At 43.9% G+C, this 25,979-nt stretch overlaps 1 protein-coding gene across 2 annotated transcripts in view; it reads left to right on the top strand.

Annotated features, from left to right (window-relative positions):
* NEBL (nebulette) overlaps positions 1–25,979 on the top strand; it is a 451,165-nt gene that overhangs the window by 299,173 nt on the left and 126,013 nt on the right. The window contains exons 1-2 of one of the 2 annotated variants that reach the window (XM_075552463.1): positions 15,701–15,781; positions 15,879–15,950. The exons of the other annotated variant lie outside the window; for it this stretch is intronic. Coding sequence (XP_075408578.1) covers positions 15,701–15,781; positions 15,879–15,950 — 153 coding nt within the window. Of the gene's footprint in view, positions 1–15,700; positions 15,782–15,878; positions 15,951–25,979 lie in introns of those variants that run through there. 2 annotated transcript variants of the gene reach the window in all.

Genomic DNA, 25,979 nt, shown 5'->3' with positions numbered 1-25,979 from the left:
AGCTCATCAAGAAACTTCCAACCATGAAAGCCTAGAGTCAGATGGTTTCACAGGGTAATACTACCAAACATTCAGAGAAGGGCTGTCATTTATGCTACACACACTGTTTCAGAGGATAGGAGGGGACAGTTCACTCCCAAACTCATTCTATGAAGCAAACATGACCCTTAACACCCAAACCAGGCAAAGGTCCCACAAAGACAGACAGACAACTGCAGACAATGCCCCTTAGGAACATAGATGCAAAATTTCTCAATAAGATTCTGACCAATAGAATGCAACAACAAAAGAAAAGAAAACTGAAAACATTCACTGTGACCAAGTGAGGGTTATACCAGGGATGCAAGGATTGGCCAACATTTGACCATCAATCAATGTAATCCACCACAGAAATAAGATAAAAATAAGAACACGTGATCATATCAATTGATGTAGAAAAAACATTTGACAATATCCGACACCAATTTCTGATAAAACACTCCATAAAATAGGAATAATAGGGGGAGAAAATCTAACAGCCAATATCATGCTCAGTGGGAAAGAACTGAAACCATTTACAGTGGAAATGAGAACCAGACAAGGGTGCACCTTATCACCAATCTTAATCAATGTAGTGCTGGGAGTCTTAGTTTCAACCATTAGAAAACAGCAGTAAGTCAAAGAAATACAATAGGATAGATACAAATACAAATGCATAAAAATGTGAAGTCTCCCTATTTGCAGACAATATGATTTTATATAGAAAGAACCCAAAGTCCACAAGAAGACTGTTGGAAACAATTGAGAGATTTTGTAAAGTAGTAGGATACAAGATTATCAAACAAATTAATCAGATTTCTATATATCTGTGAACAGAACTCTGAAAATGACATCAAGGATACAATATCATTTATAATAGCCAAATAAAGATGAAGCACCTAGGGATAGACCTAATTAAAGAAACAAAAGACCTGTACAAGGAAAACTTCAAGACATTATTACAGGAAGCCAAAAGAACACTACACAAATGGAAGAACATCCTGTGTTCATGAATAGGAAGACATAATATTGTGAAGATGTTAATACCACCTAAAGCAATCTACAAATACAACATAATTCCGATCCAAACCCCAATTTCATTTTTTAAAGAAATGAAAAAACTCCTGACTTCATATAAAGAGGTAAGATACCCAGGACAAGCAAATAACCTCTTTAAAAAAAATCATTTTATCGGGGGCTCCTACAACTCTTATCGCAAAACATATATCCATCCATTGTGTCAAGCACATTTGTACATTTGTTGCCATCATCATTCTCAAAATATTTGCTTTCTACTTGAGCCCTTGGTCTCAGCTCCTCATTTTTTCCACCCCTCATGAACCATTGATAATTTATAAATTATTATTCTTATTTCATGTCTTACACTGATGTTTCTCCCTTCACCCAAAATGAACAATGAATTAGGGGACCTTGTACTACCTGACCTCAACAGCTACTATACAGTTGTCAAAACAGCCTTGTACTGGTACAATGATAGATACATAGACCAATGACACAGGATAGAAAACAAAGGAATAAAAACATCCATCTACAGGTGATTGATTTTTGACAAGTGCCTAAAAAGCATTAAATTGGAAACGGACACCTTCAACAAATAGTACTGGAAATCAGATCTCCATTTGCAGAAGAATAAATGAGCCCACACCTCACCCCAGGCACAAAAATGAATTCAAGATGAATTAGAGGCCTAAAATGGTAAATCTCAGTGATATCAGGATCATTGATGAGAAAAATGGGGCAAACTTAAGGGCCCTACTGGAAGGCATACACGGAGTACCAAATATAATAAAGAAAGCAGACCCAGTGGAAGACAATATAGATGACTAGGACTTAAGAAAAATAAAACACTTATGTGCATCAAAAGATTTCATCTAAAGAGCAAAACAAGAGCCCCTGAATTGGGGGAAAATTATCTTTAGTAATGACACAATGGACAGGGGACTAGTTTCTAAAATCTATTGAACTATGCAACACCTCAATTAGAAAACAAACAATTCTATTAAAAGGTAGGCACTGGAGATGAGTAGACAGTTCACAAGGGCTGACCCTAGAATGGCTAACGAATCCATGAGTAAATTCTCACGATCACTAGTCATCCAGGAGATGGGCATCAAAACAATGAGCTATGATCTTACACCCGCAATGGTATGCCGATTTGGAAAAGGAGAAAAACAAATGCTGGAGGATGGTGGGTGAGACTGGAACACGTATACACTGCCGGTGGACCTGTAAACATGCACAACTATTGTGTAAAGCAACATAGCGATTCCTAAAGCAACGGGCAACAGAAATGCCATATGACCCAGCAATATCTTTGCTGGGCATATACCTCAAGTAAATAAGACACAGAACACGAACAGGCATATGCTCTCCCATGTTCATTGCAGCACAGTTCACACACAATACAAGAAGCTAGAAACAATCCAAATGCCCATCAGTAGAAGAATGGATAAAGGAACTCAGGTACATACACACAATGTACTACTCTGCATGCCTAAAACCCAGTGATTAAACTACGAAGCCTCACGACATAGATGGATCTGCAAACCATTATGTTGAGTGATGTAGATCAATCACAGAAGGACAAATAGTGTATGAGTCCATTACTACAAAGTTAAACCCCAAGTCAAAGGCAAGCTCTGCCCTAAGATCATTTAATCTTCTTGTCTGGTCTAGTAAGCAGTGAGGTAGAGAGCCTGCCTAGGGCCCATAGACCATGTATCACCCCGTTGATATGTGTATCTTAAAGAGCACTTCCACAGAAGACACCTCCCCTCCACTGGGGTCAGTTTCTCCCGATGTGGGAAGCGGGAGAAGACCATGCAGTCAAAGACATAAAACATTGTTCTAAGGGCACCCCAGATCAACAGACACTCCTACAAGAGTGATAAATGAACCTTACTGGAAATTCAGCTCAAGGTGAGGATGGGTTGGTGTCCCACATTTGTTGGTGGATAAACTGGCTGGTGCAACCTCCCATCATGAAAAAAAAATGCTTAACAATAATTACCTAGAACCCAAGGGGAGAATATACCCAGTACGATGTTCCTAATGGGACACTGTGTTTGTCTGGGTACTTTAGAGAAACAAATCCACAGAGACTAATGTATTAGAGAGATAGTTTTATATAAAGGGTAAGTACACATCAAGAAAACATCCCAACCCAGTGCTGCCCAAACCTACAAGTTCAACATTAACCCATATGTCTGACAGCAATCCATAAAATCCTCCTCATCCCACAAAACGCACTCAGTGATGCTGACTGCAGGAGGAAAGCCAAATCAGTGTAAGCATCTCAGTGCTGGAAGAGGTTTCTACATAGCTGTTCCAGCACCCAGGGCTGCATCAGGGTAGGTCCATGTGGTTTCTCTTCAGGGATGTCTTGCAGGAAGTGAGCCTTGCCAGCTGAAGCAGGGAACTGGCTAAGGCAGCTGCACCCTGGTCCGAACATCAGAAAGCAAGAGACCCGAGAACTCAAAAGGCGAGGCTCACTGAGCCATTTATCCCTCACCTTTCAATTAACCCCATATGTGTTTATCGGCCAGGTTGGCACAATCAACTTTAGCTATCTCAGACGCCTTTGACCTCGTTTCTTTCCAGCCCTTGGTGACCCAGGTTGTGCTTTACAGAATACTGGGACTTCAGACTCTGTCCTTTACAGGTGTACAACATCCTTCCTAGCGTACACCAGAAAGATTCTCTGTGGAAACCCCACTAAGTGAACTGGGCTTTCCCTGAAACTCAACTGTAGCAGATTTAAGGAAGCAGCATACTCCCTTGGACTTACAGTGTGAGAAGAAGCAGATGGCTGTGATCCCAAGGTTATGGACTTGGTGGGCCTTGGACTTTGATTCAGATCTCTTGCTTTGACCATGCCAGTGAATGGTCTCAATGCTCATGGAAGCAATAGATTAAACGACTCGTTGTATTGGATACCTTTGTAAATCTGCTGCAGAAGATGTCTTTAAAGTGCTGAAAGGAATGAATGGATGTTACTTTGAGGACTAAGGTGTACCTGATTTAAGCATGGTCTTTTTTAATGGCCTCATTTGCTTGTGAAAGTTGGACAGCGTATCAAGAAGGCTAAAGAAGACTCACTGCATTTGAAGTGTGGTCTGGTGAAGAATATTGTACCATGGACAGCCAAAGGAAAGCAATCTGTCTTGGAAGAAGTCCACAACGAAAGCTCCTTAGAGGCAAGATGGCGGGACTTCATCTCACCTATTTTGTCAGTGCTGTCAGGAGAGACCGGTTCCTGGAGAAGGGCATCATGCTTGCTGAAGTAGTAGGGCTGTGAAAAAGAGCAAGACCTTGAGCCAGTTGTCTTGACACAGTGGCTGCATAGATTGTGGTACAGGACTAGGCGGTGCTTTGTTCTGGTGTAAAGATGGTCGCTATGAATTGGAACTGATTTGACAGCACCTAACAACAGGGAACACAATGAGTGGTGTCCTGGGACTATCACATATTTCCTATTTTAATGGTCTCCTTACTTTTATATGCCATGCATTAGTCTGGTAGGCATGATGCATTTTGTTTTCTATCATAAAGTAATGATGTCTATAAAGAGAACCAGAGACCTATAAACCATAGATATATGAATAGATTTTAGGCTTGTGCTTAATTTTAGCCCAATCTAAGAACAATTAGTTCTTATGACAGGGCCCTACTCAACACACACCCTCATGAAGAGATCCCTGAAGATATGGGTGCTACAGCAAAGAGTGGTGACGAAACCAGATGGTTCCTGGTCATCAGCAAGAATAGCATTAGAGGTCTTACAGGCTTATCTTCAAACAAACAGCCACCTCAGTGAGATGTCTAAGTGCACATGAAAGAAGCAGACTAGCCTGCGTTGTCCAAGGATTGTAAATAACAACATCCAAACCCAACGGAGGGGATGATATCAGAGTTTAAAGTATGCACACCTGGTTTTCAGAGAACCATGGATGACCATGGAAGCCCAAAACCCATTTGCAGGGTATGCATGTGGATTAAGCCTCCTGCGAATTCCTTGTCACCGTCATCCCGGATGTCAGTAGCTTTGCTATCAGAGCATTACAATCAATTATGGCACATGGAGTTTGATTAAAATGTAATATCTTAATATTTGATCTCCCCTTTGACCAATTTGAAAATTATTTTAGTTTTCAGTAATTTTTGCTTTTTTTAATGAAAGCTTTCTGTCTTGTGTAGTTATTTAAAAAATTTTGCATCCTCTTTGTGTTTTTCTATGATTTTCTGAAACCCAGGAGAGACAGTCACCAGATTAATCATTATCTAGGGACATGGTGGGGAAAGTGGGGAGTTAACAACAGCGAGTCTGAGAAGAAAATGTTCTGAAATTGATTGTGGTGATGATTGTATAACTCTTCTTTACATGATTGAATAATTGAATTGTATGATACATGACGTATATGCCAATAAAATGATTTTAAAAAATAATTGAAACAAAAAAACCCTCTTTTCAGTAACACACTTAGGTTCTTTAAATAATCTTTCAATCTCTTATTAAGATCACAGAATTCATTATGACTTTGCTTTACAACAGCACTTAAACACGATTCATCAGGACGAGTTGATGTGTAAATTGCTCACGTGTTTCAAATTGGGCTGCATGAGTTAAAATGAGATTCTCAATGGAAGCTGTTTCACTATTTGGACTTTCTTTTATTTAGGCACTTTAAAGAGGGAATGTTTATGATTTACTTATGTTATCTATTTCTTAGCTCTTTAAAGAGTGAATGCTTATTCTGAAAACTGCTGAACGTCTCATGGAAGTCTCGTTCATGGAACAAAATAGCGCTTTGAAAATACACCTTGGGCGAAGTTCATTAAAAGATAGCTTAAAGAGTCAATTCATTATTTATAAGAATACTTTCAACCTTCAATAAAATAGATTCCTGTTCAGAGGACTCTTGACTTAGGTAGGTCTGTAAAGTAAAATAGTGACTGTCAATTTCATGGCTGACTGATTAGAATTCTGGAACAGTCATCTCAAAGTAATTTGAAGCGTAATTCTTATTGAAGGGGTCCCCAATCAAAATGAACGACGAGTAATTGTGCTAGCTTTAGAGCATTACACTTGAGCGATACAGTCCTATGTGGTAATCATTATCCCCAGGTTGTCCTTGGACACTCGAAATGTGGTTAGTCCAAATTAAGATATACTATAAATACAAAATTAAAACACGCTGCAGTTCAAAGACTGAGTGTGAAAAAGAAGAATGTAAACTATCAATGATTTTCATATTGACTACATGTTGACGTGAAGGTATTTCAGTTATGTTGAGTTAATAAGATAGACTGTTAAAGTTAATTTCATCTGTTTTCTTTTTATAATGTGACAACCACAACTTTAAAAAATTCCTTCGATGGCTTGTGTTATATTTCTCTTGGGTAAAGCTGTACCAGAAAATGTTCTCTGAAATACTCAAACATGATGACTAGACATTGCCCGAGGGATGGCATTTGATGAGCAAATCAAAACTATGTCAATCACATTGGAGGTATGAAGGAAATGGTTACATTTACGCCTGAGAAAAAGAAGATGGCTTGAGAAAGCCATCTGCGGAGATAATGGTGTATAAAACAAAATGGAAAATTAATATCTATAAAATGGAACAGGCTACGTTGTTGAAAGTGATATTTTTTACAGGTCCTGGAGCTTTTACTGTGAACCTCCATTGCTGGAGTTGATTCTGACTCATAGCAACCCAGTGAGACAGAGTCGACTGCTCCATAGGTTTCTGGAACGACATCTTTATGGAAACAGAGGACCTCATTTTTCTTCTGTGGAGTCGCTGATGGGTTTGAACCGCAGAACTTCCAGTTTTCAGTCTAGTGCTTAGTCAATTGAGCCACCGAGCCTCTTGATATTTCCCCCCAAATTAAATGCTTTTAACTGGACGTGTTAATGAATGTAGACTAATATTCCATGTACGTGGGGAGTTGGCTGCAGCTTCTCTGTGGAGAAAGATGTAGCCATCTGCTGCAGAGATAGTTCAGCCTTGGAAGAAGTTGGGCCAGTATGCTCCTTAGAGGCAAGGATGGAAAGACTTCCTTTTACATTCTTGCGACATTTTGTCAGGAGAGACCAGTCCCTAAAGAAGGACCTCGTACTCAGTAAAGAAGAGAGGCAGTGAAAAAGAGGAATGCGCTCAATGAGATGGATTGACACGGATATTAGATTCAGCACCCACCTTTCTCTGGTATAAACTAAATATCATCAAAAAAGAAGCCTTTCTTTCCACACAGGGTTGGATTTAAAGGTCCCAGGGTTAGGACTTCAACGTAGCTTTGAGGGGGAACACAATTCCAACCATAGCACATTGTCTACTTGACGCACCTACTTAACTCGGTCTGCTACTGTCTTATATTTGGAGTTAAAAGCAAGCCCGTTGCCATGTAATTCATTCTGACGCTTAGGGAACCTCTGTAGGTTTTCTGAGGCTCTAAATCTTTATGGAAGTAGGTAACATCGTCTTGCTCTTTTCAAGGGACTGGTGGATTTGAAACCGATAATCTTGCATTTGGCCACCAACTCTTACTGGACATGCCATATTTATGGAAACCAAACAAAATCTGGAGACAATTGAAATATGACTCAAGAATTAATGCCTTAAAAATGCTGGCTTTGGGAAGAGCGTTAGTTGTGTTGTTTTCTCTGCTTTAACCTGCGATGAGAACATGACTCCAGGGTAGGAAAGATCATTCAAGAAACTACTAGTAACTTGGCATTTAGGATCAAAGTAGACTCATTATTACTTATTTAGTAATGAGTGGAAAAAATGTGTCTGTTTCAATCATAGAATTGTAACTGTAGAAATGTAGAAGCATGACGTTTGTCTTCTAAACATACTTAATGCAAATCCCACTGATTTCAATAGTAAATCAGGCATGCACATCTCACAATGGATTTGCCTTGAGTAGTTTACTTACTTAGACTAAGAAACCTTGGGAGTCATGTCTTCACTTAGCATTCTCATGAAGGCCAGATGCAGACTCTATTTCAGCATGGCCATTGCCAAATTGAAGAGTTCAGAATGAAGTTCAAGGCAAGTGAAAGGAAGGGAGAAGGCGTCAAGCAGCTGCTTCTAGGCTGGAGGAGGGACGGTGCCGTTTGCCAAGGGCACGTGGTTCAGACCGACTTGAGCTTTTTGTGTCAGGTTAAGTTATTTTCCTACATTGACTTCATCAAGCTCCCCTCTGAGGTCTCAGACCTCTGGATGATCTTCCTCTTCCCTCCTCTCCCTCCTGTCCTACGCTTCAGTGACATTGAACTTTGAATTCCTCCAAGGCTCTAGCCTCAATCTTTGCAATCGCGCTTTGGATGCCTTCCTTGCACTTTGCCTAATTTCCCGTCTAAATTTTATCTCCTGGGAGAGATTGGCGTATTCTCTGGTCTCCACTAAATCTCCTTGCTATGACCTCACGTAAAAGTCTCTTGCTTCCCTTGAAAAAACATATTATACTTTCTCAAAAAAGAGCCAGATCCTGTGGTTTTGTATGCATTCTCTGAAGCAATGGCTTTACAACCGCCCCCCCAAACTTTTGCCTTTTTTCCCTTCTAATATGAGGACTTCCTCATTATTTCCAGACTTTAATATAGGATATTTATTTGTGGAGATGTGATAAAAAAAAGAGCCTTTCTTCCTAAATTACTGGGGCATTATTTGCTGGGTTCGTAATATTCAGAAGTTGTGTGAGCAGGACATGTTGTGAATTAATTGGTAGAACAGCCATCTCTGAATGGGTTAAAGAATCGCCAAGAATGATCAAGCCTGCTCTCTTCCTGGCTCTTGATGTGGTGTTGACAGGCACGCGATGAGCTTCTTCAATAAATCCACTCTCATATTCAAGTTTTTCCAGATGTTGGAAGTAATTAAGTCTTTGCATTTATTGAAGCCTTGCACGGTTTTCAAGAGGTAACTGACAGCTGTGGTGAATTTACTCTGCTTGAGTGTGTGTGTGTATTTTGTGGGTGAATATACAATATATACAAGCACATGTGTGACATTTGCCAATCGTCAGATGAAATAAGAACTGGAAAAAAGAACCGTAATTTTCATAAACACCAAACATTTTTATGGCCATATTTCACAGTTGAGAGATTAGGGCTCACTTTGATAATGCTTTCTTTCTATTTTTACTGAATGCTAAATGACGGAATTAACAGCTAAATCATTCATATGATTTTCAATGAGAAAATCTTGACCCATGCAAACATAAAATGGACACATTTAAAAGATGTTATTTAATTTGTTAATTCATGGGGCCACTAGTAAAATAGTATGTAAGCTTAAAGAACCCCACATAAATGAGCATAAAGGAATGCTGAAATGAATTTACAAATAGGAGCACGAGGTTTATCTGCTGGGGAGGTAATCCATTGCACTCCCCAGGATATGGTTAATTTGCATTTCTAGAGTTAAAGTCATTTGCACTATTGTCAGTTTTCAACAATTTATACGCTTATAAAGTAGCTCAAAGGCAGTAAAAGGCAGTTACAGCTTAGAAGAAAGCATGAGACATCACACTCAGATTTGCTTATTTATTAGCTTACTTACTTATATTTTTACTTATTTGTTGTGGCCAGTTGTAAAATCTTTTGCAGTGTACCTTCCAGAAAACTCTAGAAAAGGATGCTTTTTCCGATAGTCAGGTTGTTGGATCTTCCCTGCCTGGTTAGCTCGTATTAAAAGCCTTGGTCTAAGCACTTGGGCCTTGAAATTCTTTTCGTGGTGAAGACACTGGAGTGATTGCGTTATTAGCTTTAGGGTTTAAGAAGGAGTAGGTCAAGCAAGTTACAAATTAAGCGGCCATCGTTTAGTTCTCTGGTTGCTTATATTCATGTAGATACTTAATAAGAATGCTGTTTTCATTAATTACCGGCGGGGGGGGGGAGGGTGGGAAACAAACAAATAAACAACCGAGTCAGAGAAAGACAGGGCTTTCTACTCCCATAATGAGTTACCGTTTCAGAAACCCACAGGGCCAGTTATACCGTATCCTCATCAGGTTGGCACTGACTTGATGGCAGTGAGTGTGGGATTTACCTTTTTAGTCACTGCCTTTGAGTTGATTGGCTCAGGACAGACCCTTTAGGACACAGTAGAACTATGTAAATCTTCCTGGAAGCCACCTGCCGCATCTTTCTCCCAGAGTGGCTGGGGTGGGTTCTAGCCACTGACTTTGCTTTCTCAGCTGAGAGCTTCCCTGTGCCAGCATGGCTCCCAATACTTACCCTGATACCATGTGGGCGCTCCAGAAAGTTCATGGAAAAATAGAACTGAAAGTCAGTGGGATTTTCCCACAACCTTGTGGAAGTCCCTTCTCTCATAATCTTAATTTTGGTATCACATACTTAACCTGAACATTGTTATGTCAGAAAATATTTGTGGTTTCCTCTTTTCCTCCTCCTCCACGATCAGTCTAGGTATGTAGCGGTCACTTGTGATTAGGGTCTATTTTGGGGAAAATGAATTCTGAAAAAAACAACAAAACACTCCTGATAGCTTAATTGGCAATGGTGACAGGTTACTTTGTAATGTCTTGATCCCCAATTATTGAATGGCAATGAAATAGCTATTAAAAGGGAGAAAACAGGTTAAACGAATATAAATTCTAAAAATAGATTGGTCTAATGAGGAGAGTTCTTCTCTTGGGAAACAAAGACAAATAGCTCCACGATGCTTACATTTCTTAAGAAACTCTTCCCTTCCTGAATGTGCTTGTATATCTTGCTTTCTTTTTGGGGGTAAAGTTTTCTTTTGGCAGATGCCAAATGATGAGGAAATACATGGCCCAAAGGTTAAATAAAAGAGAGAGAGAGAAAAAAACAGCAGTGAGATAAAAACAAACACTTGTTTAACTGGGAAGCAGAATAGTCATGAAATAGATGGGCAGCCACGATTGAGGATGTGAAGAGACAGCAAGGACATGCAGATAAGCCAGATGATGTCATGACTCAGACAGCTAATCCATTTAGGTTGAATATTTTATATTAAGAAATATTGAACTCACTCATTTGTTTTTCAGTGAAAAAAAGAGTCTATTCCATCCCCTTGAAAGTTTTCCTCCACTTAGCATTGAATTTTGTTGCCGTCCATTCTTCTCTTCTTTAAAAAAAAACTTTATTTTATTGTTGTTGAAAATATACACAGCGAGACGTGAAACCCAACCATTTCTCCATGCTTGGCAGCCAGTCTCACCATCTTTTTTCTCAGTCGCTCTCCCCTGTGAACAGAAGCTCACCCTATCCCATCGATGGAGTTGCTCTCTTCCATTTGATCCCACAGAGCGAGCTCCTACAAGAGCCTACTGCCCAAGGTGAATCTTGATCTTCAGCTTGGTAGGGACTTTCCTTCCCCAGTCAGTCATCAGCATGGTGGAGGAAAGCACACTATGAAGAAAAGAAAGAAGAAAAAGTAAACTTAGATGTGCAGTACTTGTCAAAGTGAAGCGCTTCTTCCAGCCTGTGGCCTTCAGAGCACTGAAGAGACTCAAGCACTGGGCCCCTATGATGGTGGTTTACAGACAGGTGTCCCTCACCAGGCGTGGTGTCTCCAGAACCCCGAATTGCCATGGGATTCAGCACTTGCTGTGGATTTGCTTACACTCAATTTCTAATTACACCCCCTAGAGATATAAATATATACTCTAGTTACACCTTAATACTTATCTTTCGTCCTCCAAGTTAGAAGACGCTCATCTCACCTTTAAAAATATATAGATGCCACATCGTCTCACCTGTTCCATGAGAAGACCGTTTCAGATCGGATGCTTGACTCATAACTGTGTACCATTACTGGACAGTTGAAAATGCTTAGAGGAACTCTCACTATTTGACAAATGCTGTTCTTTGATTAACCGGCAGCCGTTTGGTTTTGCTGTTCGGTTATGCAGTGTTGGAGGAGAGCAGGATTGCACAGTTTGCAGCAGAGGGTGTGGTAGAGCTCAGCTGGGAAGCTGGAGGTCTAACCATCGGTCATGTGACACCGATCTTGGACTCCTGTTATGTGGTGGATAGAGTACTAAAGTTCAAAGTAGACAACGGGAATGAAATTCTCAATAAGCAAAAGGGTTAGGAATTAACACCGACACTCCCCTTTGGGCTGTCCCAAGGCAAAATACATATTATCGTATATACTCATGGATAAGCTGGGATATTCAGCACATGTTTAATGCAGTTTTTGTGGTACAATTAGGTGCCTCGGCTGATATTTGGGTCGGCTTATACTCGAGTATATACAGTAAATGGCAATAATACCAGGAAAATGGATTCTAGGCAATTTTGAAACACGATAGCTAACCATGATGAATTCTTTCTTCTTCAGATCAGCTTTTGGAACTTTTGACTAGAAAACTTTGCTGGGATAAGATGCAGGGCTTGGAATTTTTAAGAGAATACATGACTTGTCTCTTATACTTAAAGGTGACAGGAAAGCATGTTGGCTTCAGCCCACCATGATGGTGTATGGAGCTTCCCAAACAGCTCGTACAGGTGTCCACTCAGCAAGCCTTTGATTTCCTACCTGATCTTAGCAGAAATGATGTTTACTCCATTGCATCCACAGCACCACTCACAGTCCGGGGAAAAAGAACCTTCCTTTATTGAGCATTGTGTCCGTTTCCGAGAGCTGCCGGAACAAAGCACCACAAGCACAACACTGCATAACAAACGGGATGTCTTTACTTGCAGAAATGCCTTGTCTCTTGTTCTGGAGGTGGAAAGTCTGAATTGAGAACTGGCGGGGCAATGTTCCATCCAGTGGCTCTAGGTCTGGGGGAAGATCTTTCCTTGGCCCTCTTCTGGGGAAGCCCAGGAGTTCCTTGATTGACAGCTGCAGCCTAATCCCTAGTCTCCAGGCATTCTTCCCTCCATGCGTTTCTGCGTCTTCTCTTTTACAGAGATCCCACTTGGGATCTAATAGATTAGGACCTAATCTAATGAATGGATCAGGATCCATCCACTGCAGAATGACCTTACCTTAACTTTGATGACATCTTCAAAGACCTTACTGGCAAACAAAGTCACAGTCCACGGTGGAGCCCCGGTGGAATTGTGGTTAAAACATGTAGCTAGTATCCCCCAAAGGGCCAGCAGTTCAAACCCAGCCAGCTGCTGCGTGGCAGAAAGATGTGGCATTCTGCTTCTGAAAAGAGTGACAGCCTTGGAAACCCGGTGGGGAAGTTCTACTCTCCCCTACACTGTAGGGCTCATGGACAACACTGCCGGCCTCACAGACCACGTTTGTTTGTTTGTGTTTTGAGGTGGCCAAAGGGACCGCACTTTATCTTTTGGAGAAGCACAATTCAGTCCATGATAGCGCCTTAGTTAAGCCAGTGAATAATACAAACGAGATGAGTACGTACTTTCTGTTAGCTCTAATTTCTTCCTTTGTAAAAAAGAGAGAGTTTTAGTAGGATTTTTTAAGGCCCCCTTTGACATAACGTCTCTTGATTATGAACTGTGTTAATGCCACATGCCGGGGTTGGGTTTTGTCTTCACCAATCTCCTGCATTAGATCTCAACCGAGTGTTTTCTCCCAGCACGCAGGGTGGCGGCAGGAACCTGTCACCTGACGGGATATCAGAAAATAGCTGCTTTGGGAGGCTGACGAAAGGTAAGTCACTCTGGGGCAGAGCTGGCTCAATGAGCAGCACACGCATCGTCTCTTCAAACCGTAGCCAGGAGGGGGGTCTTAGGCAGTGTTGGCAAGATGGCCTCCCGGTACTCCAGGAGATTTGCAAAGAAAGCTTACAAAATTTGCTCTTATAAAAAGCTACAGCTTTCGAAATGGACTCATTTCTGGGAAAAGATTATGGCATGGACCTTCTAGAACATTAGAAAAGTCATCCGAATGGGGACTTGCGGGCGAAGAAACAGCATCCACCCTTTCTACTCCTTTATGGGGCACATGCAAAATGGTAAGACATTCCTGGCAGATCCCACTGCCCTTCGAAGGCTCCACACATTTGCCATTTTAAAGTGAAGGTGCCCAGATTTGGCCCCCTGAGGACATTTTCCTTTCGCTGCGTCATTTTGCTGGTAAGCAGGATGGGTGGCGTCAGTTCATTGAACCTACATCTGCCTCTATGAAAAGACTAATCACTCTCCTAGGATGCCTTGGCTTTGCTTTCTTTCAGAATAAGAGTATTTGTTCCCTCAATAAGATTCGTTTTCTGAGGTCTCATTAAACTAAATCAATCGTTTGAGAAATGCTGTTTTCTGGGGTGCGTTTTTTCTCTGAGCTTCTAGTATATCTGTAGTAAACGACATGGAAGGGATGTCCCATCGCCGACCTCCTCTGGCTTCCCTGTTGCCAGGAGGCAAGAGGTAGACGTGACTCCACGCCGCATCCTTTGGGAGCTAGTCGGACACCAACTCTTCCTTCTGCTGCACCCTACACCTGGGCTGAGGTCGCCAAGGTGTTGCAAGGCTCCCTGTAGTCTCAGTGCTGCTCCTCTGAGCCTCTGCCACAGTCTCTGATGCATGTGGTCTCTCTCGGGGGTCTTCCTGCTCCACTTCAGACAGAGTTCTTGACCTTGCTTTCCCAGGTCCTCACAGTTCCTTCATCTGTCCCCGCTTCAAAGATGCCTCATTCTCATAGCCAGGGGGTGCTATTGAAGACTGACCCATCCCCTCTATTAGGAATAAGTTATCCATTAGACAGTGTTGGAAATGTGAAAATTGATATTAGGGGGGGAACTAAAGAAATCCACTTTTAGTTATATGATCAGTGGGATGTACCATGCTATGAGCATTGCTGTGGTTTATAGTTTCAAACCTGTTCAAGTTTGGTCCACATCGAGGAACACACAAATAACCGGTGTGGTTGTAAAAGCTGACACAATGAGTGGAATGAAAAGAAAGTGGCTGCTATTTTTTGGAGAAAATGTTTTTCCTAGAAGTCTCAAATGCTGAGAACATGTTCATGGCAACTTCTCATGTTTTAATGCGGTTTGCACTGGACACAATGCAGTGTCCATCAATGTAAGATGAACAGCTATAATTAACTCAGGGGAGAGTCTTTGAAGTGGTTCAGAGGGCTTCTCATAATATTAATTGCTCACCTCCAATCAGCTCCTACAAAGTGGGTGTTTTCAGAGTGTGAGAAGTAGGTGTGTCTTAAAAAGTTAATTTAGGCGAATGAAGAGCGTGAGCAACCGAGAGTCACTATCTCACACCAGAGAGAGGGCTGACATTCCACTGAAAGTTTTATTTAGATGAAGCTGTGGACTCTGAGATAATAGGCTTTCAACTGGGATATCTTGAGTCTGTTAGCTGAGCAGTTTACCCATCCTTAAGTCCCTTTCCAACTATTTTAGGAATGAGTTGAACTGATGAAGTTTAAGTCAAGTCTGTCTTTTGGATTTCCTAGCTGCTTTCAAGATCAGTTCTTAAAATGGAATTTTGCCTGTTGGCTATCTGTACCTCTTCTGAGCTGAGTCCTGGCAGGCATCTGCCATCCCGGTTCCTTTCAGCCACACAGGGCGGTGATAAGGAGTGTGAAGTGTGAGCTAAATAGGGCTGAGGCTTGGACAAGGTCATTTTTACCCAGAGCACCAGGGACTCGAGAGTCTCCAAGGCACTGGAGGGCACAGCCAGGTACCACACGAGTGACTTTCAGTATTTGCCTGTTTTTACAGGGAGGCAATGCACGTCCCCGTGTTGGAGGATTTGAAAAATGAAACGGAAGAAGACAAAGCAGGAGAAGAAGACAATGGAGGTGATAAGGTGAGTGAAGCTACAGCCTCTGAAGAATGGCATTGGGTCCACAAAGTTGATGATGAGAAAACTGTGTTCCTTTCCCCGTTTATTTTTCCTGGAACAGATATTCTGTAAGCCCGTTATTGAAGATCTAAGCATGGAATTGGCCAGAAAATGCACCGAACTCATCAGTGATGTAAGTGGGTTAAGTCCTTTTTGTCTTGTTTCGCACTGGGTGTACGTGTGGCACTGAGATCATGGAGCTGGGAAGGAAATCTGGACATCATCTCTGGCAGCTCAGTTAGCGTCTCCATCATAGAACCGGGTCCAGGAATCATCAGTCCCCCAAGGTCACCCACACAGCACATCTCTGCCGGAACAGTCTCCTCATTCCCACTCCGAATCCTGGCCATTACGGATTTCACTGTCACTCTGCCTTGCGAGTGGTCCTACAGCATTGAATTCCAAAGTATATTTCATGTGAGAACCCCCAAGAATCTCTCAAATGTGTAGAGTGATATCATTTGTTTGGGGAGGGTCCTATCCAAATGGTTGGTTTTTAATTTTGTGGGGAGGACCTTTTGGCTATTCTGAAGAATGCAGTAGTGCCCTTCACCGGGAAAATGCACACACCTAGAAGCATATACCATTCACTTGCGACTAGAGGAGTCAGATTCCTGAACTGCCTATGAAAAGCTGTGTTCTCACAATGGTGAGGGCAGTGGTCTAAAGGAACATCTTGGTCGTGACCCCACCACCACCCCTTCAATAATTGGGGTTGGTTTGAATATATTTCAAGGGAATCAGAGAATTACAGAATGGGGTGTGTGGGGGTGTCAGAGTAAGTATGACTAATGGAGTTCTGAAAGCACAAGGGAAAGGGGTGGTCACTAGGGCTGGCACTTCAGATGGTCCTCTGGCGCAGAGGACAGAAGGCTCATGGAATGCGAGTGGGTGTCTGCAGCTTCCTGATATTGGTCATTTCTGTTGTGGTTAATAAGCAGGGATAGTTTATAAATGCTTGTTTTCAAAGGAAGTGGGGCAGCATGCCTGTAAGCTCCCTGGAGCCCCTCTGTCTGAGTTGGCCTTCAGAAGAAGTGACCTTGAGCAGGTTAGGTATCCTCTCAGGGGTCAGTTCCTCCAGTGTGATGCCGTGCTCACTGCCATTGAGTTAATCCCAACCCAAATGGACCCTGTGGGACAGAACAGAACCGTTCCTCTAGGTTTCTGAGGCTGTAAGTCTTTACAGGAGCAAATGGCCTCATCTTCCTCCTGTGGCACTGCCGATGGGTTTGAACTGCTGACCTCGAGGCTAGCAACCCAGTGCTTACCCTCCAGTGCCACCAGAGCACTCCGGTTGCTTATAGTGAGATTAAGTCACAAAGGCACATCTGAAATGTATTGCCAACTGTCTGGCACCTGTTTTCTCAATTGATAGGGACTCGTTTCTTTCTTGAAATTTTATTTCTTTACTCATTTATGTTGAAGATACTCAGCAGAATGTCCACCACTTAGCAGTTTCAAAATTTATACAGTTCAGTGATGTTGGAGATACTGTTTGACTGCAGCCATCGCCCCTTCTTTTTCTGAATTTCTCCCTCGGTAACACAAACTCACAGTCCTGTAAGGTTTCCGTCACCGATTTCACCTCCCATCGGCAGTTCTTAAATGAGTGCAATGGCTAAACGGTTGTTGGCTTTTAAAATGACTTCGGCCAATTTTGTTGTTGGTGTTTACAATGTCGAAAGGATCTCAGGGCAATATTCTCCGAGATTTACCCAGCCTCCATAGCTCCAGAGAGTCTGGAGCTCATAAGAACTTGGAATTCTGTCTTAGGTTCTCAGATCCATTCAGGATTCTTCTGTGGAATCTTGGATCAAAATGTTCAGGAATGGTAACCAGTCACCATCCGTTTATTCTTGGGGACAGTTAGTCACATGTCCCACTCCCGTCTCTTTTTCCTGAATGTCCTGCTTTGTGGCTTCAGGTGACTAGAGATCAATTGCCATGTATTGGATGGCCCCTTTCAATCTTTAAAGACCCCAAGGACCACACAATGGACTAAGGCAGAAGAGAAACCCGATTATGGGGTCTCAGGAAACCACGACTCTACCCCTCCAAGCCAAGGAACCAAATCCCTGAGGCGTTTGGTCCTCCAGAGACCACCTCCGGGGGTCACGCCTTTTCTTCCGCCATAGTTGTCAATAGATCCATCACATGTTTGCCAAGTCAGCTGTTTGCAGTTGTGCAGCTTATTGACAGCAATTACAGGGATCGGGTACTGCTACCTTTTAATAATGTGATCTTTTCCCCATCACCATTAATTCTCCCTTTTCTCTGCTTCCCTCCCACCTCAGTGACCCTAATAAATGCTGACCTTTGGCTATTTGCCTTTTTGTTGTTGGTGCTCTTTTTGTATAAGTGAGGCCATTCGACGTTTGGCTTTCTGTGACTGACACTTCATTTAGCATAATGTCTTCAAGCTCCACTGGTACCGTAGCCCGTATCACAATTTCCTTTCTCCTACTGGCTGCGAATATTAGTTCTTATTAACTACTACATCGGTAAATTACTTTTGGATTCATCCAATCAAGTTTTTTATATCTCCTTGTCATCTTCTGGTGGGTCAGAAAGAACCAAAGGATGGTGGGACTTATATTCTTAATAGGAGATGTAATAAAGTAAATATTTCCTTATGCTGTTACTTAGTAGTCACCTGAAAATATATATGTAAGTTCTTGGTATAAAAAAAATGGCCATCACACTGGTTCCATCTCCGAGGGACTCTTGGATAGTGTAGAAATGTCATTGTGGGGTTTTGAGACTGTAATCCTTAATGGTATAGAAAGCCTCATCTTTCTCCTGAGGAGCGACTGGCGGTTTTGAACTGCTGACCTGGTGGTTAGCAGCTTCATTCGTAACCCCATACATACACCACCAGTACGCTTCCAGTTCTTTGTATATAACAATAATGACTGAAAACAATAATATTAGCAACAGTCAAGTGTTACTGAGCATTTTGCAGGGAAAGTTCACCGCACCATGTAGGAGAAGTCCGGTTATTTTTTCCTATTTTAGAAATGCAGCAATGGAGGAGAGCAGAGAGGTGAGCACAGGGCTCGGGCCACAGATTTAAACAGTGGAGTGAGACTTGACCTCTAGAAGTCTGGCCAAAGAGAGTGAGTGCCCTTACCCTTACACACTCTAACTATTCTGTCTCCTGTAGATTTTCATGCAGCACTTAACTTAGGTTTACGATTATGTTGTATGCTGATAGTTGTAATCCTAATGTTACGGCTCAAAGCTCTACGTACACTCTCGAGGCTAGGGCGCCAACTCCATGGGCTTTCCTTGGGAAGTGCCAATGCGGTGGAGGTGGTTATGCCATCGACACCCACAGGGGCAGTGCCCCCAGCCCTCTCGGGTCGCGGTGAGCTGGAATGGACTTCACAGCAGTGACTTGGGCTGGTTTTTGGTTGTTGTGTTTTTTCTTTGCAAACCATTGGAACTAAAGTGAGACTGGGGCTACCAGGTGATTTTGTTGGAGTTATTTCAGGTAAGAACATTTACCACTGACTCTGAAATCAACCCAGTGGTAAGAAATGATAGCCTTTATCAATTTCCAAACGCAAATGCTGTGTCATTTCACCCCCACGCGGGTGAAATCAAACACATGGCAGTAATTTCTATTTATTGTAGGTTTATGTTACATGGCAGTATGTTTGTATTACTTACATTTTAGCTCATGCTCTAAATTTATGGCTGTGCATACATTTGGTTTTTGTTTCCATATAGAATTCTAAATTTGCCAATAGTGGTTTAATTTTTAGAGTTTTTCTTTGAGTTTATTGGATTAGACTTCTATATCAAACTGTATATATATTTTTATAGTTTGAAAATTTCCTTTTTGTTTCTAAATAAAGTTCATAGTAGAGTTTGAAATTAGAGTATAAGTACAATCATTTTTTTAAACTAATTTTCATCAATCCTTCCTGGAAAGACTTTGCATATTAGACCAAGTAACATGTTAAGTAGTTTAGAAATTTGACTAAATAGCCTTACTGAGTAATAACTTCTTTTTGTTTTCTCAGTTTTAACAATGGTTTTATATGGAGCATGTGAGCTTCCATGTCAGGTTCTTATTTCTGTTATGTTGTATGCACGATTAGATGGTTGCTTCAAATGCGGATTTGAAATTCCATCAATCATGGGGCTCAGACAGGTAAAAGTGGATGAGTCGCCATGCTACGTTACGTCTGAGGTGCAGTAGAAGCTGCGTTAGACCTCTGATGTTGACTCGTATGCCCGTGCTTCATGCTTAGCCTAGCACTCCTTTCTTTACCTTGGTCACAGCATTTCTAATACTGAAGGTTCCCTGGAGGTGTGCTGGTGAAGTGCTCAGCTGCTCACCCAAAGTTTGGCAGTTCGAATCCACTCCATGGCTCCTGAACATGTGCTCCTTGCAAAGATTACAGCCGCTAAAACCTGGTGGGGCAATTCTGCTGTCGTCTGGGCTCACAGTGGACACAGGCAACTGTGCCAATCTGGAAAGCGAGGGGCAGATCTTCAAGGCTCTTAGTGTGAGTTTATAATCCATTATATCCCCAAATGCTACTCAGAGATTTATCTGAGCCTTCCTTGTTTCTCTGAAGGCAATTTTGGGGAGTGTTTGCCTCCACGGAACTTAAGAAGCAGCTTCTCCTTCTAGTCAAGCCACACACTGGTAGGGAGCGAGGTCTGTCTGACTGAGGTGCCTGGGCCACCGGCATGGCCTTCTTCTGCTTTGTCTGCCGGGTACCCCTCGTGCAGCGTGGGTGTCTTTCCACAGTGTGGGTGTCTTTATCACATCTCCTAGGAACTTAGCTCAGCGGTGCCGGAGCTGAACCCCAGAGAGCTTGAGGAGCTTGCCCAAGGCCAGCCAGCTGGCTGGTCAGTGGTGGGGACACATTTCAAGCTGAGGTTGGGCTGAATCTCAAGCTTGGCTTGCAGCCACCCCCCGCCAGCCTTCATTTTTTTAAAATGAAAAGGGTAATTTTTTCCCCCATAATTCTGATTTTCCCTCTTTGGACCTCTTCCAGCTTTCATGTGCTTCTGTGGGGTGTCATAGAGGTGGAGGTCCTCTGATGATGCTAGGTGGGGTGACAGTCCATTCTACTTCCAGGCCCCTTTTGTGATGAATTTCTTGGAGGCAGGGGGTGGGGTGGGGTTGGGGGCAGCAGCAAGAAGTCAGATCCGTGTCCGTGGGATGGCTTCCTTGGCCGACTCTCTTCATTTCTGATTTGTAGTGGCTGGCTGAGGGCGCGTCGCATTGAGTAGCCTTGTGGGTCATTTGAACCTTGCGAGTGATGAGTCTAATCTGGAGTCCTCTGGCCGGCGCGGCCCGTGGAGAGCGTCTGCCGTTTTTCTCCTGCAGTCTGGCATCAAACCCTGGCCAGATGATTGATCAGAAAGTGAAGGTTAGCCTAGAGAGCTATCGGTCCTCGGAGGCCTGCCTGTCTCCACAGAGACAACTGTCAGTTTTTCAGATTAAGGGACTGACTTGGGGGTCAGAATCAGCTACTTTTCTTTGGTGTCATTTTGCTTAATTTTGGGGGTGGTGTCTCACCTAATTTCGTCTTTACGTTGGCATACCGCCCTCCCTCCCCCACCCCACGCTACCGCCTTTGCACAACTGCTTGCTCACTGTTGAGAGACCTTGTTTCTCTGGGGCGGCCTCGTCTAATTAATTTCTCCCCCATTAACCAAGCACAGCTCTTTGTGTCCCTAAATGTCCTCCCACTGATAGTCCTGCTTGTCAAACCTCCATTCAGTGAATCCAGTCAGGGCAAGCCTATTGACTCTATCGAGCAACCGGAACCGTGGCTCTAGAAGCCTTCTACCAGATGGTCACCATCTCTCTAGCTACACACAGGGAGCAATACGTCTTTTATGTGTTTCCTGCAACTTAGTCACCACGGCCATTTCTGCAGAGCAACTTTCACTTCAGGGACGTGCAGCTTCTGACTCAGTATTTTGTGGTTTCAACCTTTTGGGGGCGTTTCTTTGTCTGACCGCAAAAAGAATATTTTCTAGGCGAATGAACGTTGCTTGTGGTGGGTGAAGCAGTCCAGTCCTGAAAATATGTCTTTCTGTGGGTGATCCTTCAGAGAAAGCCCTGTCTGGTGTTAGAGATCCTAGGACCTGCCCCCCACCCTCCACAAGGAGCCCTGGGAGCACAGCGGGGACCTCCCCAGCACTCTGCATAAGAGACTGGCCCCCACAGTGAGCACAGCCTGAACACCCTATGTGGCCGCGCTGTTCTGTTCATGGGGGTTTCCTCTGGAGACCCTCTGAGTCGGGGTTGAGTGGCTGACACACAACGTCCACAATAACAGCCCTGTGAACCAATAGTGATGGATCCAGCATCCAGGCATCCAGGGCTGGCTGCGTTCAACCGGTATGCTTTTGTTTGTGGAAAGGCGGTCTAGGTGGTTGGGGCGAAGAAGGTTTGTCAAGGAGGTAGCCCCAAACACTTTCTTCTGTTGCGCAAGGTCAGCCAGGAACTGACTCAACTCAGTTGAAGTCACAAGTGCAGGAGCAGGCAGCACGGCTGTACTTGAAGCATAGCTCCATTGTGCATCTGGAGAAAACAACCCTTTTGGGGGGTGGGGCGGTGCATTTTAATAACCCTAAAGTCATGAACGTGGTCTTTTTGAAGTTTCCATCTGAAAGCCAGTGGGTGTGCATGCAGGTGGCTGAGAGTGACAGGGAATCCCCGGTGCAGTGGTGTCGCATGTTGCTCTTCAGTTCCTCTGTTCACAGAAGAAGCTTGGAGGTGGCAGGCTCAGTCCTGGATGTTATCAGCCTCACCGGGTCCTTCCTTCCTGCTCCACCTTCACTGCTGACTTAGGATAGAAGACCTCCGTGATTGGGGAAGGAAGGGATGGGATAGTGGGGGCAGGGGCAGGAGAACAAGGGAGAAGGGCACTGGGCTAGCAAAGCCTCTCTCTTAATGCCACTAACACTGGCAACACTGCGAGAAGACTTCCACCCATGGCCTATGGGCACCAGACATCCCAGACCAATCACCAAGGAGAATGAGATGAACCATGATTGGTCTAGAGCAGAGGCTCTCAACCTTCTTCAAGCCGCAACCCTTTCTTATGGTTCCTCGTGTAGTGGTGACCCCCCAACCCTAAAATTATTTTTGTTGCTACTTCATCACGGTCATTTTGCTATTGTGATGAATTGGGCAACCCCTGTGAAAGGGTCATTCGACCCCCAAAGGGGTTGTGACCCACAGGTTGAGAACTGTTGTTCTAGACCAATTTATCATCTGATGCTGCAGTCTCCACCTGGCCCCCCTGAGATAAAATGCTCTCAGGCATCCCTCATGTTCTATTAGCAGGGATGAAGGTGTTGGATCAGTAATGCAGCCAATAGACGGGGCTTACCTGAGGCTGTACAGTGTAGATGGATCAATAATGTAGCCAGTAGATGGTGCTTACCTGAGGCTGTACGGTGTAGATGGATCAATAATGTAGCCAATAAATGGTGCTTACCTGAGACTGTACGGTATAGATGGATCAATAATATAGCCAATAGACGGGGCTTACCTGAGACTGTATGGTATAGATGGATCAATAATGTAGCCAATAGACGGGGCTTACCTGAGACTGTACGGTGTAGATGGATCGATAACGTGGCCAGTAGGCTGTACGATGTAGACATGGCAGCACAGCAGGTGTCCACTCCACTGCTTCCCTAACCGTGGGCAGTTGCCATCCCTCTGGAGGGCCAGGGTGATCTGCTTCCTCTAGAACTCAGTTCTAGTCTCTGAGCACACGTGACTGCCAGGAGTTAGAACCAACGCGATCGCATGGGGTGGTTTTTCGTTTGATGTTGTTGTTAACCTGAGGTTGTAAAGTAGAGACAGGATTCTCTCAGGAAAGGGCTCTCTGGTCAATAGAGAAGCAGTCTGCGTGTGTGGGAGCTCACCAAGTTCTGGAAGATAGAATCCACGCAGAGGGACCCTGGAGCAAAGGCCTGGCCATCTAGTGCTGGGAAACAAGCCATGGAAAACTATGGGGGTGCCATCCTCCTCTGCAGCATGTGGGGGGCCCCTGGAGCTGGAGAATTGACGTGACAGGTACCGCCGCCGTGTTGGCTGTTGCTAGGTGATTGTGTTTTATTCGTGAGTTTGTGTCACTCAGACTTTCTTTGCCTCTGAGTTTGGCGTGGGAAGTCTTCTGATTTGAGGCTCTCGGTGGTTGTATGAAATGTAACCTGGTTGCCTTCCATACTGGATAACTTTCTCTCTGCCCCGCCTTCAATATTGACTCAGGATAGTACCACCACCCTCCCTCCCCCCTCCCCCCGCATATACATGTGTGCATGTTCTCCTTTATGTTTGAAATGACACCCAAGAAAGAAACGGAGGCCTCGTTTATGCCTCAAGTATTTGCCTGTGCAGCGAAGGAAGTAAACGCTTCCGCCTTATCCGGGGCTCCGTCGTCGGGAGCACTCTGCTATGTCAGGGCTTATCAGAGGCCCGAGCCCAAGCACATACCACAGCAGGGAAGAATGTGAATGTGATGGGAAGAGATGGTGGCAAAAGATAACAATAATGAGCCAAACTTAAGCCTAATGATAGGTTATTTTCCCTCACACTTAATTATATAACGGACATATTTTTTCCCCCTCTCCCTATGATCAAAATAGCCTGCTAGTTACCATACTGCCATTAACGGCTTAATTGCTAGTGACTGAGGAGGGTGATTTGCAGAAACCTGAAATTATGGTTAATCTCTGAGAAAGGGAAAAAAAGTAATTTACTGCTCAGATAAGATAAATATGTTCTAATGTTGATTTTGTGAATAAAGCCGGTGTTAATTGTGGTAGGCATTTAATATCTGAGCACCACAGCAATGAAACAATGGTATGTTGACATAACTGTACTGAGAATGTTCATATCTGGCTGAACCTCAGGCCCAAATGATACTCTTCAAGTGGCGTTTGCTTATGGTGAAAGCGTCTAATGCTAGTGTGTCAGATCAATATTAGTCAGGTTTTTATTGTTTTTTTTTTAAACCCAGGTAGTGCGTACAAGTCAGCTTCACTGGGGTTGGAATTAGGGAGCGCGTATAATTCATCATCTGAACCGGGACACTTTTATTTCAACGGACGTATTCACAGTCTTGGTTGGGTCAACATGACGTTATTACAGGGTGCTATAACTTTCAGCAAATTACCTTCATCCTCCCAACTCGTCCTTCATTTGACCTTCATCCTCCCAACTCATCCTTCATTTGACTTTCATCCTCCCAACTCGTCTTTCACTTGACCTTCAGCCTCCCAATTTCTTAGTCCTAAATCTTGTATCCAAATTAGTATCCAAATGCGATTGCGTTTGGGACCCGTGACCATAGTTGCCAATTTCTTTGGGGCTCACGTGTCCCTGGGGGACCTGCCCCCACAATAACCCTTCTGGCCTCTCCCCAAGGGGGCGGGGGTGACTCGTTGTACTGGTAAATCCGAGAGGAGAAATGAGCAGGCTGGGCGCAGTCTGCCGGCTTTCACTTGCTGGTGTGTGTGCCCACAGAGAGAGACAGCCTTCCGTTCACGTTTCCAAGACCCACTTTCTGGGCAGGGGCAAACACGGAGCCTGGGAGGCGCCTTCATATCCATTAGGAGCCCTGGTAACCGAGTGAGCTATGTCGCCAGCGCAGGAGGAAGACAAGGCCATCAGCTCCTGTAGATTTGTCATCTCTGAAGCCCAGAAGGAGCACTTCCACTCCGTCCCCCAGGGTGGCGGAGAGTCGGCATGGAGGTCATGGCCGTGGGTCGCACTGCATTTAGTTTTTCGTGTCCATCAATTGGGTGTGTCTGATCTGGGGGGGATTAAAGATAGCAGCAGCCTGGAGCTATTCACGGGAAGGTTGATGGTTCAAAGCTACCCCGTGGGCTCCCTGGGAGCGAGCGCTGGTGACGGGCTCTCCTCAAGATTGACGGCCCAGAAGACCCTGTGAGCTGCCCTACCGTGTCAGGTTGTGACTAGCAACAGCAACGCATAAGAGAGGCATTACTGCTCCGTCGGTGGTAGACTGCTTCCCTCCCTGGGGGAAACATGGGCCGTCACCCTGTCTGCCAGGGAAGGCTTGCTGTGGGCCTCATTTGGAAGAGGGTTCCGTCCACAGGGCTTGCTTTCAGGCCAACAGGGACTCCAAACCGCTGCCAATGACAACCC

This window comes from Tenrec ecaudatus, chromosome 6 (genome assembly GCF_050624435.1).
Source record: "Tenrec ecaudatus isolate mTenEca1 chromosome 6, mTenEca1.hap1, whole genome shotgun sequence".
Lineage (NCBI taxonomy): Eukaryota > Metazoa > Chordata > Mammalia > Afrosoricida > Tenrecidae > Tenrec > Tenrec ecaudatus.
The sequence above is the reverse complement of the archived record's forward strand: the minus strand, read 5'-3'. Positions and strand labels throughout refer to the sequence as shown.